Source organism: Chrysochloris asiatica, unplaced genomic scaffold, assembly GCF_000296735.1.
Source record: "Chrysochloris asiatica unplaced genomic scaffold, ChrAsi1.0 scaffold00052, whole genome shotgun sequence".
Classification (NCBI taxonomy): Eukaryota; Metazoa; Chordata; class Mammalia; order Afrosoricida; family Chrysochloridae; genus Chrysochloris; species Chrysochloris asiatica.
The window spans coordinates 13,681,110-13,698,655 of NW_006408570.1; the positions used below are offsets into that span (position 1 = coordinate 13,681,110).

Below are 17,546 nucleotides of genomic sequence, written 5' to 3' on the forward strand. Positions count from 1 at the left end.
GGAGACCCAGAAAAACAGTAGTCCCAAGGAGTTCTGATTCTCATAGGTTTTACTGTACATTGCACAGAAATGTAAATTTCTATGTATCTTTAGGGCTAGATGTTAAATTTCATTACTTCAAATCTTTTGTTGAATGAGGTAGAAAAGTAAAAGGGTAGGAATATATAGGGCTAGGTAGGAAACATTTTAGGATATGCAGGCTCAGGTTACTTATAAGCAATTAAGTGTAGCCGTGTTCAGTAAAACTATTTACAAAAACAGGTAACAAGACAGATTTTGTCCCATGGGTCATAGTTTGCCAGCCCCTGAGGTAGAATAATACATAAACTAGATTCAAATAACCAGAGCCCACTAACTGAAGAGTCACCCACCACAAAGAGGAACCTGTTAGAGACTTCTGCAAGAAAGCAGTTGAAGTAATTAGCAAATTGCTCTAACATTTTACTTTTAGAAGAAAATCACTTTTCAGCTATTACTAAACCAGTTTGTCAAGAAAGCTATCTTTTAAAATGAGTTTCTTTTGCTCATGATAATAAGTAACATCACATTTCATTTACTGCTGTGGATTCCAGCAAGTAAGTAGCTGATGTAATTATAAAGCTTCACTAGAGGGCTGTGGACCCAAGGGGCTGAGACTCAGTTTCTGCATTTATAAACTGGATATACCAGGGTCTGCCTCACATGGTAGATGGAGAATTATGGGATTAAATACTTTGTACCTAGTATGCTACTTAAGAGACGGTAGTTTTATTGTGACTAAGGCTCTGTAGGATAAGCACTGGACTGCATGGTTGGTTTGAACCATCAGCTGCTCCTCAGAAACACTATGTACGGTCGCTGTGAATCAGAACTGACTTGATGACACTTAAAAAGCCTCATTTTTAATCATCTAATTTTAAGAGCTTTTTATATAATAAAAGATGGCTCTAGGTTAAGCACTGGACTGTGAGCCACAAAGTTGACTGTTTGAGCCCACCAACTGCTCCTGCAAAGATTTATAGCCTGAGAAACACGATACAAGGTGTCTATAGCAGTTGGAACTGACTCGACAGCATGTAACACCACCAAATAACAGAAAGGAACTCTCAAAATGTGGTTGGGTTAGGCGTTGGGATGCTAACCATAAGGTTGGGGGTTCAAATCTGACAGCTGCTCAGTGTGAGAATGATGAGGCTGTCTGCCCCTATAAAGACTTACAGTATAAGGTTGCTATAAGTCAAAATCAACTTGATGGTGATGGGTTTTGGTTTTGGTATGTAATAGAACTACTGACTGCTACTCCTTGTGGTTTTTAAATGTTGGAAGTTGGTGAACATTTTGATCAACTTGGTATTTGTAAGTCAAATCTTGATTGCATCAAGAAATAAAAAGTGTACAAACCACAATTCTAGGCATGCTTAGGAATCCTATTACAATGGGTTAAACATTGGGCTGCTATTTGCAACGCTGATGGTTCGAAATACTATAGGGCTGTTTTACTCTGACCTATAGAAAATGTATTTGCTTTGGTTTAGTTAGGATTACAGGGCGTCTTTGGGTGGTACATAAAGTTAAGCCATTTGGCGGCTAATCGAAAGGTTGGTGTGGCTGTACAAGGTCACTCAGAGGCACTTTGGGAGAAAAGATCTGATGGTCTACTTCCAAAAGCAGTCGCTGAAACCTCTTATCTATGGAGATAACTGGCAAAACATAGTCCATAAAGACAATATTCTACATCTGTCTTTGGCGAGTTACTGTTAGATGGCACTGAGTTGGTTCTGACTCACAGCAACCCTATCAACAACAGAATGAAACACTGCACAGTCCTAAACTATCCGTACAAATCGTTGCGCTTGAGCCCATTGCTGATGCCACTATGCAAATCCACCTTGTTGGGGTCTTCCTCTATTTCACTGGTCTTCCACTTTACCAAGCATACTATCCTTCTCCAGGGACTGGTTCCTCCTGATCATATGTTTGAAATATGAGAGACGAAGTATGGCCATCCTGGCTGCCAAGGAGTATTCTGGCTGTCCTTTTCCCAATACAGAATGGTTTGTTCTGGCAGTCCATGACACTTTCAAAAATATTCTCCTCCAACACCACAGCTCGAAATGCATCAATTCTAAAGTCTTTATTCATTGTCCAACTTTCACATGCATATGAGGTTACTGTAAACACCGTAACTTAGGTCAGGTGCACCTCAGTCCTACTCTTTTTTTTTTTTAAACACTCAGGCATCTATAATAATTTATACCACCCAAGGGCACATTCTGCAAGTCTGCCTCCTGGCCGCCAGCTCTCAGTCCCTCTCTTTCCCTGAATCAACTGCTCCCTCTCTCCATGTCCCCATCTCTGCCTCCATCTCTGGTGTCACTGCTTTTTTGGATAAGGACTTGCATTCCGCTTGTGCTCTTCTCCCTTGATGGTCCTAGAGTCCTCTGTTTCTGGCCTCTAACATTAACTACTCCCCTGTTTTGTGGAACTACAAGATAAGCACTGGACTTCTAACCACAAGATTGGTAGTTCAAACCTACCAGTTAATCCTAGGAAACTCTGTAACAGGGATGCTATGAGTTGGAACTGACTTGACAGCACATGATAACAATATATATATATATATATATATATATACTGTGTGTGTGTGTGTAAAGAGGGGCCCCATAATAAGGCCTTGGGTGTATTGGCTTTTAAAACATTTTGTTGTGAACTGACTGAAGGGTTACAGACAAGATCATCAGTTTTACACTCAACAAATCCTACACTTAGTTTCATCTCAATGATTACAATCCTCTCCATGTAACAACAGCTATCCTGCTTCCCCCCTGTGCTTCCTATTTCCATTCCATCCACCTTCCCAGCCCTTCTCAACTTTGTCCTAAGAAAATGTTGCTCTTTTGATTTTGAATGACTGACCATTCCAGAGTGAGCATATCACCTTACTAGTGTTGTTGGATCCCCTATGTACGCATCTAGTGGCTTGGCTGAAAAGTGGACCATGAGGGTGAGTACTTTTCCAAGTCTGAAGCATGATCGTGGGCCATCATATTCGCAGGCTCCTCTAGTCTCTTTCAGACCGGTAAACCCCGTTTGTTTTTTTTTGATAGTTGGAAGTGTTGTTCCACATTTTTCCTACTCTATCTAGGACCCTCCAGTATGATTGCTTTCAGAGCAGTTAGTATTCGGACACTGTGTTGTTCTGGTCTCAGAGTCGTGGAGACTGACGTTTACATGTTACAACGGTCCATCTAAGTATCTTCAATTCTTATTTCTCTTCTTTCTTCCACACATGGAGAAACCAATAGCTTGCACCTTAGATGGCTGCTCATGAGCTTTCAAGATCCTAGATGTTATACACCAAAGTAGGATGAAGAGCATTGTTTTGGTGGACTATATTATGTCAACTGACCATGCTGTCCCAGAGACTATGGTCCCGAGCCCCCAGGCCCGGCAACTCATTGCCTCAAGATGCTTGATAATATCTAAGAAGTTTTCATCTTAGCACTGCTGTATTCTCCACCACATTCATAGTTGTGTTTGCAGAAAAGTTAAATACCCATGTACAAATATCCTCTTTCAAACTCGTATATTTGTCCTTTACCCATTCAGCTTATGTCTCCAAGGCTGTGTATATATCACTATTGACCTCTATTCCCTTTACCCCACACATATCTCCACATATCTTCATCATTCTTCTGCCACTCCCCCTTCTTATATATTGCCCTCCCTGTCATCCAAGTTAACATATGTCTACCCTTTAGCTAGTGAATTATTCTCCCTTCCCTCCCACGCTTGCAAACCAAAGAATGCTTCTTTTAGTATGAAAACCTTAAATTTTTACAATAATGGGATTCACACGATATTTTTCCTTTTGTCATTGACTAACTTCACTCAATCTAATGTTCCCCAGGTTCATCCATGTTATGAGGTGTTTCACAGATTCACTGCTATTCTTCAACATTGCATAATACTCCACTTTATGTATGTAGCGAAGTTTGTTTATCCATTATTCATTCCACTGATGGGCACTTAGACTGTCTCCATGTTTTTGCTATAGTAAATAGTGCTGTGATGAACACTGGTGTTCTGGCTGGTGTTTCTTGTGGATATATACCAAGTAGAGGGATTGCTGGGCCATAAGGTATTTCTACTTTCAACTTTCTGATGAAGTGCCACACCATTTTACAGAGTGATTGAACGGGTTCTTTTATAGCCCCACCAGCAATGTAGGAGGGGTCCCAGTTTCTCCACCTTCTTGACTGCATTTTTTTTCTTTTTTTTTTAAAACTTTACTACTAATGCTAGGGTGAGATGATATCTCACTGTTGTTTTGATTTGCATCTCTATAATGGCTGATGACCGTGAGCATTTCTTCATATGCTTCTTGCCTGCCTGAATGTCTTCCTGGTTGTCTGTTCATGTCCTGTGCCCAGTTTTTAATTGCATAGTCTTTTTCTTTTAGTGGTGTTGTAGTTTTCTACAAATTTTCGATATGAGTCCCTTGCCCGATCCATAAGGTTTTCATTGACTAATTTTCAGAAATAGAACTCCAGACTTTTCTTTGGGTCTAAGTCTGGAAGCTCTGCTAAAACCTGTCCACCATGGGTGACCCGCCTGGTATTTGAAATACTAGTGGCATACCTTTCAGGATCACAGCAATCTGCAAGCTACTAGAGTACAACAAATGGATAGATGGGTAGCTGTTCTAGTTATCTAGTGCTGCTTTAACAGAAATATCACAAAAGGATCGCTTTAATAAACAGAAACTTATTCTCTCACAATTTATGAGGACAAAAGTCTGAATTCACTGAGCTGAATCCTGGGGAAGTCTTTCTGTGTCAGCTCTGAGGTCCTGGTCTCAACATATGTGGGCTTAAGGTCCCTTGGCAATCTCCATGTGTCTTAGCATTAATCTTCCCCTCTGGCTAGGAGGTTCACAGTGCAGAGACACTGTGTCAAAAAGACATGCTTTGTTTCCATCTCTTCTCTCTTGATGCTACTGAAATGCTCTGTGGTGCCCTGGCTTTTATAGCATTCTCCTCTTTTCCAAGCTTCCCATATGTTTACCTATCAGAATACTTCATTACTCGAATTTCTGCATAATTATTCTTATTTTGTTAAACCAGATTAGACTTGTGGGAAAGCAAAACTGATTAACTAGCTGATGGTTTAATCAGTGGGGATACATGGCCTCTTATAAAAATTCACAACTTCTACCACCTCACAGTTCTGTCATATATTTCTGTCTTGAGGTGGAGGAAGAAAGTCCAGGACATATACTGCCATTTAATTTCATCCACTGGTGCAAATTATCCATTGTATTGAATGCAAAGCTTCCCAACTGGTGTGTCTCAGTTACAGTGAGGTTACAAATCTTCCAAAAACCCTGAAAGCTACAGATGGACATACAGTATTCCATGAAGCATAAAGCAGTAGCATGTCTTGCAAATCACAGTTTTCAAAGGGTATAAAATAAGCACCTAGGATTCTAGACTCTGGTTCCTACACCACTCTTAAACGGTTTCAATTTATTTCCAGTTATGTATTCTTTCTTGCTTGCTTAGGAATAGAAGCGGATGAATGTCAATAGTTTTAATATGATAGCATTAGGTGCTTGCACTTAAATGGAAGTTTAGAAGAAACATAAAATCTACTGGGTAATTTAATCTTCCATTTAAAAGGATACCTTATGCCTCACCACCATTAAATATTAAGAAAGATATCAAGTACAATCTACAATTGCATACTATCAATCCCACTTTCAACCCCTATTAAAAACAAGAGAAACAAATTATAATATCCACCATACTCTAAAAAGATGGTTTGCCCCTTCTCCACAATTTCTGAAATAAATCTGATGAAGTATTTCTATCTATTTTGAAATTAAAGACCAGAATGTCAAAGATTCTGAGGGAGAGATAGCAAAAAGTATAAAGTTGTAAAGCAAAAGCCTCAAGTCTTATTGCCTTATCATGTTGTTTACGTTTGTTTTCAGTCCTAAGTAAAGTGTTCACCTACAGAAGGGAAAACCTAAACAAATCTTAAGTAAATGGTTTTTAAAATGAAGGTGAAAAATATAGTTCTCAGTTTGGGAACACTGACTTCCTGGTGAAAAACTGACAACACATAAAATGTTAATTTTTAAAGCTCTCAAAAAAAAAATCTTCATCTAATAACATTTACCCAATACTGTAGGCTAAACACTAGACTGCTAACCACAAGGTTGGTGGCTCAAATCCTCCAGCTGCTCCTTAGAAGCCTTATACAGGATTGCTATCAGCCAGAACTAACTTGACAGTACTTACAGTGTTCTGGCAGCATAGTTACTGAGTTACAAGTTGGGCTGCTAACTGCAAGGTCAGCAGTTAAAATCTACCAGCCGCTCCGAGGAAGAAAGATGAGGCTTTCTGCTCTCAAAAGATTTATAGCCTCAGAAACCCTATTGTTGTTGTTGTTATGTGCCGTGGAGTCGGTTCCGACTCAAAATGACCCTGTACAGGGTTTCTGAGGCTGTAAATCTTTACAGGAGCAGAAAGCCTCATCTTTCTCCCGCGGAACAGCTGGTAGTTTCGAACTGCTGACCCTGAGGTTAGCAGCCCGATTCGTAACCACTATGCTACCGGGTAGCTATATCAGGTCTGATTCTATGGCACACAACCATGACCACAAATATTTGCAATGGTAGTGGTGCTGTAGGATAAGCACCGGACTGCTAACTACAAGGTCGGTGGTTCAAACCCACCAGCTGCTCCATGAGGAAAGATGAGGCTTTCTATTCCCATGAAGATTTACAGCTTTGGAAACCCAATACAGAGTCATGACCGATTTGATGGCACCTAACAAGGAGCTCTGGTAGCGTAGTGGTTATGAATGGGGCTGCGAACCTCAAGGTCGGCAGTTTGAAACTACCAGCTATTCCACAGGAGAAAGATGAGGCTTTCTGCTCCTGTAACGATTTGGTGGCTGTGTGCTGTGGAGTCGGTTCTGACTCATAACGACCCTGTACAGAGTTTCGGAGGCTGTAAATCTTTACGGGAGCAGAACGCCTCATTTTTCTCCCGCGGAGCAGCTGGTAGTTTCGAACTGCTGACCTTGCGGTTTGCAGCCTGATTCGTAACCACTACGCTACCAGAGCTACCTTGGAAACCCTGTACAGGGTCGCTATGAGTCAGAACCAACTCCATGGCACATAACAACAACATAACAAGGAGCTCTGGTAGCATAGTGGTTACAAGTTGGGCTGCTTACTTCAAGGTCGGCAGTTCAAAACTACCAGCAGTTCCGCAGGAGAAAGAGGAGGTTTTCTGCTCCCGTAAAGATTTACAGCCTTGAAAACCCTATACAGGGTTGCTATGAGTCGGAACCGACTCCACAACAAGAGTTCTGGTGTGGTGCTGTGGGTTAATGAGCTGGACTGTAAAGTCAGTTTGAATAGCAAGATCAGTGGTTCAAGCTCACCAGTCACTCCTTAGAAACCCTATGGGGTCGGAACAGACTCGACAACACTTTAACAACAACAACAAATTATCAATTAGATAGCTAATATGACACATAGCCTCCTTCTATATAACCAATTAATATAAACAGATTAGTTACCAATGACCTAAATTATTAAATAACATCCAGAGGAGTATTTAAAATTGTTACAAAAGCTCAGGGTTAAATGCAATACTTATGTATGACATCTCTTACTATACATGAGGAAAAAGACTTGATTGAAATAACTAACACAGATTCCTTTCTGGCACACTAAAAGGTTTTTTGTTTTTTTAATTGAAAATCGCTAGAACAACATACAGAATAGTCTTTTGGAAAAATGCATTTTTGTTGTTGCTGTCATCATTTTGTTTTAAAATGGAAAACCAGTTTTGACATCTTTCCAATCTGTAGAATGGAGATACCAACATTTGCTTTTCTCAACAACTGATGAACCCCCCGGGGTCCCAACCGGGGGTAAAATGACCCAACAGAGGAAAATGTCTATTCTCAATATATGTTCATAATAGGGTTTTCACACCAAGGACCTCTGAGGCTTGCTGGGCCCACATGTGAGGATTCGTTTGAGAACACTTTAAAAGTTTTAAAGATTTCTTCTTGCTTTGACTTTCCTCCACCGAAGTAATCAATTATTCCAACAAAGATGTAATAATTGATTATTTGACCACAGGAAGATATACAAGGGAACTTCAAAAACTTAGTGGAAAAATCCACCATCTTTCTATTCCATTTTTCTATGAACGTTTGAAACCCCCTTGTATTTATTACAATTTTAAGATACCTTTCTGGTAGGCTGAAAGAAGGAAAGTACTAAAAATGAAGGAGCTAGACAATGTCACATTCCAAATACAATGAAAAGTGGAAGAAATCCAATATGACAACTATACCATTTGTCTGACTTCACAAAGCAAATAATTATTCACCATGTTTGTTTAATTCAGTTTGAGCCTCACAACATTCAGTGAAAGCAGGATTTGAACAGTCATTTGATAGTTCTGTTTTGGCCATTAATTGCATGGAGGTAGGATTCAGTAAGAATAAATCGTTTCAAGTTTTACCTTTAAAAACCTAATATTTACAGCTGTGATAGCATCATGGATTGTGAGCTGGGCTGCTAACCGCAAGGCCAGCAGTTCAAATCTACCAGTTGTTCTGCAGAAGAAAGGTGAGGCTTTCTGTCCACATAGAGATTTACAGCCTGGGAAACCCTATACAGGGTCACTCTGAGTCAGAACCCATTTGATGGCAGACAACCACCATCATTGATAGGTGAGGATTTCTGTGCTGCCCTCAACAGGGCATCCATCAGGAAAAGCATTTTAATAAAAAATAAAACTTAATCTACTCCTCTGTAGGGGGACTAGATGAATACAGTTTTCTAGAAGATTGTGGAGGACAAGGAAGAACTGCAGGCCACACATCTCCTTTGCCACAACAGGGAAAGACGGTCACTGTGCAGTCTTTACCTTCTTCTGACTTGGTCACTTGGCAGGGCTTACCTACTTTCCTACCTTAAATTCCTCTCCAAGTTTCTCCTCACAGTCTATTCCAGGGTCCTACATAACACCAATCTCCAAAACCCTGTTAATTTGCATATTCCATTCAGCAAATTTGCATATTCCATTCAGCAAAAGAAAAGCTTGAGGCCCAAGCCAAACCAGCTCACCCTACTGGTCTTCAGACCTATCTCAGGAAGTTTCAACACACCTTACCACACATATCTATGCACTTTTGGCTTTTTTTAAAAAACAACAAAAAACACAAATTGAATTATATGACAAAATTCTATAGATGCAGCATATTGAATTTTTTTCTGATTTCCTCATTTACTTTCATTTAATCTTTACAAAAGTCCTTTAAAGTGAATACCAACAATTTAGTAAGTCCTTTTCACTAACACTGGGTTTAGAGACCTGACGTGTCCAAAGCCATAAAGATTACGAGACTGCCAAAATTCAAACTCAGATCTGTCAGATTCCAAAGAGTACATATACTTCATTATGCTCTATATGCCAACCATCAGATTATACATAAATGATGAAAGGAATTTCTATTTGAGTGTAGTATAAACACTGGACTGACTGTGAACCACAAGGTTGGCAGTTCAAACCCACCAACTGTTCCTGGGAAACTCTAAACAGAGTCACTTTGAGTCGGAACCGACTTGATGGCACTTAACAGCCTTTTCAAAGTTCTAAGTTTACAAATTAGAGATCATCCAATACTAGTGTTACCTTATACTCTAGTAGCCAGATGAAATGAAATAGAGATGGACTAGATCAAAACCCAGAGTCTTCAGTTTGCATTACAATTAGTTCATTCCCTGTTTAAAACTGCAAGCTTCTACCTCAGTAATAAATTACTCAATAGGAATAGAATACTTAGTTGAACCGTGTAATAACTGAATTAGCAAACTCAACTATTGAGACACATAACAACGATTCAAATGGAAAGTGATTAGCTGTGCTCACCAACTGGTAATACGGTAATTTCTCTAACATCTTATTGAGTCAAAGATATTAAAGCAACCATGCATAATCATTTAAATTAACACTCAGACTTTGGAAAATTTTTCAATTGAAAATGTTTTTCTTAACAAAATTTAAGTTTGTAGATTCTGATTCTTTTCACAATATCTTTAAAGTAAGGCCATGGACCAATTTTAAGTGTATCAATTATCACATTAACTCAGTGCTTTTCAAGGGAATGTTCTATTGCCCTGGAGTAGAGAAAAAGTGAAATTTAGCACATGGTACAATTCAAGACTAGGGAACAACCAGGATATCAATCTGCTCCTCTTGGGGTTACTTTGATGCTATTAAGTGCTGTCAAGTCAGTTCTGACTCAAAGTGACCCTGTATGGGATTTCTGAGATTGTAAATCTTTATGGGAGCAGAAAGCCTCATCTTTCTCCTATAGAACAATAGGTGGGCTTAAACCATGGGCTTTGTGGTTAACAGTCCAGTGCTATCCAGAACCCTTCAATATCCACCAGAATCCTTCAGTACTGCAAATCAAGGATACATTTTTTTTCCTTCAATTCTTGCAGTTTGAGAACTGTTGAGCATAGGTTTTAGGTCAAAATAAAACTTGTGGGATCTTCTCTAGATGACTTTGTGCTAGAAAAGGATGAAGAATAGGTGCTGGGGCTGTGATAGGGGGTATTAGTGGTTGTGTGCAATGAAAATATCTCCCAGGCACAACTATGCCCTAAGGACAGTAAACACAAATATATGTTTAAAGAACTTAACAAGCTTATAATAAATACAACTAAGGTAGGAGTTATGGTAGCATAACGGTTACAAGTCTGACTGCTACCCTCAAGGTTAGGAGTTCTAAACTACCAGTCATTCCTTGGAGAAAGATGAGGCTTTATGCCTCCATAAAGATTTACAGCCTCAGAAGCCCTATGAAGGTTCACTATGAGTTGGAACCAACTCCACTGCACATCACCACCACGACCATGGTGTGACAGAGAATCCTGGTGTGGTGCTGTAGGATAAGCACTGGACTGCTAATCACAAAGTCAGCGGTATGAACCAAGTAGTGCTCTTCAGAAACCCTTTATAGGTTCATTATGAGCTGGAGACGACTTGAAGGCACTTCACAGCAGCAATGTAAGTCAACTTATGGCTGTTTTTGTTTTAAGGTCTAAACCTTAGTCCATCCCCACCCTCACTCTAGACCTTTTAAAAGTGCCTGCTAAATTATGAGGTCCAAACAGCAGTTTCTAAATTCTTTTTTTTTATCTTTTAATTAATCATGGCCTCCAGTCCAGGCTGAGGTTTCAACTGCTTGCTCTCTCCTACAATCAAACTATATATACTTCAATATCCTAGGTATTTGATGAACAAAATTAAGATATCATTTCCTAAAGTTAAAAAAAAAAAAATTCAATCTCAATGTAATTAATCTTCTTTTAAAATCACTCAATGTAAAGGTAAAAACTGAAGACTTCACTCAAATTGTTATTTTGCTGATGAGAGTTTCACATAAATGATATTTACATTCATAAACTAAAACACCAAGTTGATGCATTTCTGTAACTATTTTAAAAAATTCACTAAGATAAAGAAAAAAATCTTACCAAGTTTTACTATAGAAACTGTCTATTTTACCAAAGGCTTGTGGAAAACGAAATTAACCCACAAATCAGGCAAGCAATATATATCAGGGGAAAAAGACGCCTTTAACAGGTACCCCAGTTTAAAAAAAAAAGATTTTTTAAAAAGGTAAATTAGAAGCCTCCATGGCAATTAATACGTCATATAAAATAGAGAAAATCAGTAAATACCTGAACTGAAGTGGCTGATTCCTGCAAATGGCCAGTAGCAACTGCTCCTCTGGAAGTTGCGAAAGGGACACTATGAGTTGCCGGGGTTCCTGAAGTATCATCTTGTTTATCTGTCCTATGTGACTGCCAGGCCTCCTTTCGGTGATGAGATTCAGTAGCCTGATGATCTCCAAAAGCAGCCCAAGAACAGCTCTCTTTCTGCCCATTCGCAAAAGCATCCCAAGCTACAACTTGACTGGGACCAGCTGAGCTGAAGTCTGCGAAATCATCAGAGTCTTGAGAAGCACTGCAGTCATCTTGAATATTTGGCACAGAATCAAAATCTCCAAACTCACCTTCTTGCCCATTTTTCAGTTTTGAAGCAGGCTCAATGCCTGTCCCAGTAGACTTTCTTGCTAACTGACAGCCCTCTGATAAACTATCAGAAGTCTGATTCAGGTCTGACTTGGTAAATATAACATCTTCTTGGCAAGAAACAGTATACGTATCCCCAAATTCTCCAAAGTCATCACCTGGTTCACTAAATTGTGGCAAGGGTTCCGAGGACTCTTCAAAAGTGACATCACTCATTGAATCTTGAGTGCCAGGAGCAAATGGAGGTGTTGTCCCACTGGCTGTGCCAAACTCACCAAAATCATCCTCGTTTGTATCATTGCAAGTCACGAAGTCGTTACTACTATCGCCATTTTTTATACTTACAGAATCTTCTAAAACATTTTCTTCTGTGGGATCGATGCTGGGACTCTGGGTATTAGTAAACTTTGGGATTTCTTCTTTGGAAGAACCAATTTCATTGTCAGCTTCATCCGTTTTAATAAAATCCATACATAAGTCAGCACATTTAGAAGTAAATAAATCAAGTTTTTCCTCAGTTTTCCATTGTTCTTTCCTATTGGCTTCTGAGATATCAGCAGAGTCTACCAAACTCCAAGCATGTGACGCAATGCTTGAATTTAAAAACTCATCCTGTTGCAGTGTTTTAGGGTCTTGTTTCTCAATATTGAAACTTCTGTTCCTCACTCCACTTGTTTCTGAAACACAAACCGCATCCTCTCCATCAGTGTCTCCATTGTTGTCAAGGCTTCTTTCCAAAGACACTTCTTTCACAGCATTTAGTTCACTGACTCTGTTAATTTTATTGTTTTCCTGAATGGTTACAGCTTCTCTATCATTCAAAACTGTACACCCTATTTCATTTAGTTGTATCCTTTCCTTTTTGGAAAATGTGGCAAAATCTGCAAATTCCTCTGCAGGACTAGGTGCAGAGTCTAAATTTTCCTCAGTGCTAGGAGTGTCAAGCTGCTTTAGTCCCTTTGAGTCAGTTACAGTGTCCAGATCATCTGTTCCCTGAGGATTTACAGTTTCCAAAACTGCAAACCCATTTGTTAGAATCTCCAGACAAGGAGGCTTTTTACCATTGCAGCTCTCTGAATGCTGCTTTTGATGAATAGCGTTCACATCAGTTCTAAAATCTCCTGGAGAGAAACTTTCAGGTGTTCCAACATTCTGTCTCTGCTCCACTGCTTTATTTAAATCTCCTGGACTTTCCATGGAAGTATCTAAAGTTTTAGGCAAAATGATGTCTTTGCTGGTGGCAGAAAGTAAAACATCAGACTGTTCTTTCACAAGAGCAGGAAGTTCAGCAGTGCTGTCCTTATCATTACTATTTTTAATGGGCTTAAAGCTTGTAAGGCTATCTACATTTTCTGAGAAATCATGTATTGGCATAAAATGGTTTGAAGGTACAAAATCCTCCTTGGGACGACTATAATCTGGTGTGTCAAAATCAACAAACCCTACACCAGAAGGGCTAACTTCTGAAAACCCACCAAATTCCCCAAATTCATCGTCATCATCATCCTCGGCTCCATTGTCTAGTGGTGGTGGGGATGAAGAATACATTCGAATAACGTCTGGCTCCATTGTTTAGTTGCTTTCAAATGATTAATTTACACCTGTTAAGAGAAGAAAAAAAAAAAGTTGTTTTTTCGGGGAGGAGATAATAGATTACATATAACAACAAAATCCCCTCAAAGCTAATTTGCTGTTAGCTGCTGCTGCTCCATGTGAGCAGAGGAGATGACCAGGTCTATCTTCTGAATGGTTTTTGAGTGGGTTTCAGGTGCCAACTTTTCAGATAATTGTTAATAGTCCAGTGCTTAAGAGTTTGCACCACCCAAGGAGAGCTATTTTAAAACAATGTGAATTTAAACTGCTTTGTTTTTCTTCTTTTAGACTAATTTTTTTCCTTAAGTGCCATTACTAGGTCAAAATGGATGTCAGAAGAAACACTGAAACTTACTCTCCAGCGTAGAGATGCTAAAGCAAATGGAAGAAATGAGGAGGTACAAGAGCTGAGCAGAAAATTTCAAAGGTCAGCTCGAGAAGACAAAGTCTAATAGTACAACAAAATGTACAGAGATCTGCAATCAGAAAGCGAAAAAGGAAGAACACACTCAGCATTTCTCAAGCTGGGGGAACTGAAGAAAAAATTCAAGCCTCGACTTTTGTTATTGAAAGATTCTCTGGGCAAATTATTGAATGAAGCAGAAAGCATCAAGAGAAAATGGAAGGAATACACAGAATCACTGTACCAAAAGGAAATGGTTAATGTTCAACTGTTTCAAGAGGTAGCATATGACCAAGGGCACTGCCTTCGGTATGGATTACATCTCAATGTAAAGAAAACAAAAATTCTCACCACTGTACCAATAAACAACATTCTTGGAGAAAAGACTGAAGTTGTCAGGGACTTCATTCTTCTTGGATCAACTATCAACACTCACGGAAGCAGCAGTCAAGAAATCAAACAACATACTGCATTAGATAAATCTGCTGCACAAGACTTTTTTTTAAAGTGTTGAAGAGCAAAGATGTCAGCTTGATGACTAAGGTGCACCTGACCCAAGCCATGGTATTTTCAATAACCTTATATGCATGCGAAACTGGACAGTGACTAAGGAAGACCAGAGAAGAATTGATGCTTTTGAGTTATGATGCTGGAGGAGAATATTGAAAGTGCCACGGGCTGCCAAAAGAACCAATAGATCCATTTTGGAAGAAGTGCATCCAGAGTGTTCCTTGGAGGCCAAGATGGCCAAACTTCGTCTCTCATACTTCGGACATATTGTCATGAGGGACCAGTCACTGGAGGAGGATATCATGTTTGGTAAGGTGGAGGGTCAGAGATAAAGAGAAAGACCCCCAACGCGACGGACTGGGCAAGTGGCAGCATCGATGGACTCAAGCGTGGCAACAGCAGTGAGGTTGACCTAGGATCGGGCAGTGTTTCGTTCTGTTGTGTACATAAGGTGGCTATGAGTCAGTACCAACTCAATAGCACCTAACAACAACAACAACAAGTAAGGGTCTAATTAGTAAGTAGTATAATAACAAATTTGAGGATTACAAAGAACCCCCAAATTTCGCTCAGGGCATGTTCCTTTTCTCATAAGCACTCTGTGAAGTTTATTGGATCTCAGTGCTCTTACGGGTTTGTATTAATTCTTTCCAAATAAAAGACAACAATTTTACCAGTAACATTTCCTATGCATATTTCCCTCACTTACTTTACTTTTCAATATCCATTTCTGACCCAAGTTAATTCATTTCTATGTTCTTCTAGTCTTAAATGATTTTTTATACTTAATTCTTAAAACATCTGAAAATTGTTTGAGGGTATGATGTAAAATACAGGTATCTTAACAAATATTTTTCTAGTCAACAATTATTATGATCCCATTTGTTGAGTTACCCTTCCCATAGTTATGGATTTATAATAATCTTGTTTTTCACACATGAATTCTTAAAAGGAGTATTTCTGGGTATGCATCTGTACTACGGAGTCTTAAGTACCACAAGACAGACTTAATATTAAATGCAAAGGCAGACCACTGATGTTCTATATTAAAATCATTTCATAAACAGTGAACTGATATTTCCTGCAACTCACAGGTGCCAAGCTGGATATATGAGGGAGCTTTAAAAAACTTCATGGGAAAATGTAATTAGAAGATAATGGTACTTTTCTATGAACTTTTGAAGCCTCCTTGTATTAGGAAAATGTTTACTGTAGAATCCAACCAGTCTTGCAAACTAGAAAAAGTCCCTTCCAACTCTGAGACTGAAATTTCATTAGCTCTTCCAGCTTTAGAGTTTGAAGGTACCTTAGAAACCACATTTAGTTTAGGAATGACAAATATGAGCCCTACTCCTGAGTCATTTTCCCAAAGGTCATGTAGATGGTTGTAGATGACAATAAAACCCAAGACCAGCTCTAACATACCCTTCTTCTCTGCTACTGGTTTAAAGAGAAAAGCGGGGGATCCAATAAAAGATACACACAAACTATGCTTTCTTCTTAGATTTAAAGTCTTGATCACCCCTTCTAATGCTTGTGGACAGGGTAATTTGGTCTTTAACATATGCCTATAATTATAAAATTCTTGTTATTAGTTCACATTGAGTCAAGGTGACCCATATGAGCAGAGTAGAACTGCTCCACAGAATGGAATGACCTTTCAGAAGCAGATTGTTAGGCAGACCTGTCTTCTAAATCACCTCTGTTGTTGTTGTTAAGTGCCTTCGAGTCGGTTTCGACCCATAGCGACCCTGTACAGGGTTTCCGAGGCTGTAAATCTTTACGGGAGCAGAACACCTCATCTTTCTCCTGCGGAGCGGCTGGTAGTTTCAAACTGCTGGCCTTAAGGTTCGCAGCCCGATCATCAATCTTTCAGCAAGCAATTGAGCGCTTAACCATTTGTGTTATTAACACATTCGTGAAATTCTTATTTAAAAATACACTATGACACAAAATTCATGATCGGCACCCTAGTGAAAAAAGTAATGTGTCAGCTGCCATCTTGTCTCTACTTGCCAGGAGCAAAACAGTGAGATGATATCCAGAAAACTTAGAGAAAAAAAATATCTACAGAAGTCCCACCCTCATTTGTCCCGAGACCAGAAGACTTAGATAGTACCCGGCTACCAACACAGACCATTTTGACTGCGTCACAAGAGTCGGTCCTGGAAACGGGCGAAAAACACGGAAAACTCAAATTCTTATTTAAAAAAAAAACGCCAGACAAACTAGCATAGTAGAGAACAAAGGGCTCCCTGAGACTACTGCCCTGAGATCCTTTTCAAATCTAGACCTTGATTCTATGCCCTGGGCTCACTTTTTGGTGAAAAAGCAGAGTGGCACACAAAATAAAGTGTATTACTCATTAAATCAAACTGCTCTGGTAGCACAATGGGTTACAAGGTGGGCTGCTAACTGCAAGGTCAGCAATTTAAATCTGCCCACTGCTCTATGGGAGAAAGATGAGGTTTTCTACTCCCATAGAGATTTACAGTCTCAGAAATCCTATACAGACACAGGTCCACTGCACGTAACCACCACCACCCATAAAATCAGTGGCCCAGTTAAAAACCAAAAATATGAAACCAAGTAGTCAAAGCAAAGATGAGAAGATAAGGAGCAGTGATTATTAGAGGTACTAGAAAGGGGACAAACTGAACACAATTAAAAGAAAATGCTGATACACTATAAGAAATACAACTAATTTCACTGAACTGGAAATTATCAAATGGGACCACAATTTGCTATGTAAAAAAAATTAAACGCACACACACACACACAGATATATACATACATGTTCTGTGACATCACGGATGGAACTTGGAAGACATTTACACTGTAAGTCAATCACGAAAGCACAAATACTATGACCTCATTTACATAAAAAGACAAGGCAAATGTACAGAGACCAAAGTT

The 17,546-nt window shown here is 39.3% G+C and overlaps 1 protein-coding gene across 1 annotated transcript in view; it reads right to left on the reverse strand.

Annotated features, from left to right (window-relative positions):
* The window catches only part of AFTPH (aftiphilin), a 55,710-nt gene extending 42,017 nt beyond the window's left edge, over positions 1-13,693 (reverse strand). The window contains exon 1 of the mRNA XM_006862961.1: positions 11,771-13,693. Coding sequence (XP_006863023.1) covers positions 11,771-13,693 — 1,923 coding nt within the window. The remainder of the gene's footprint in view (positions 1-11,770) is intronic.
* Between the last annotated feature and the right edge of the window lie 3,853 nt (positions 13,694-17,546).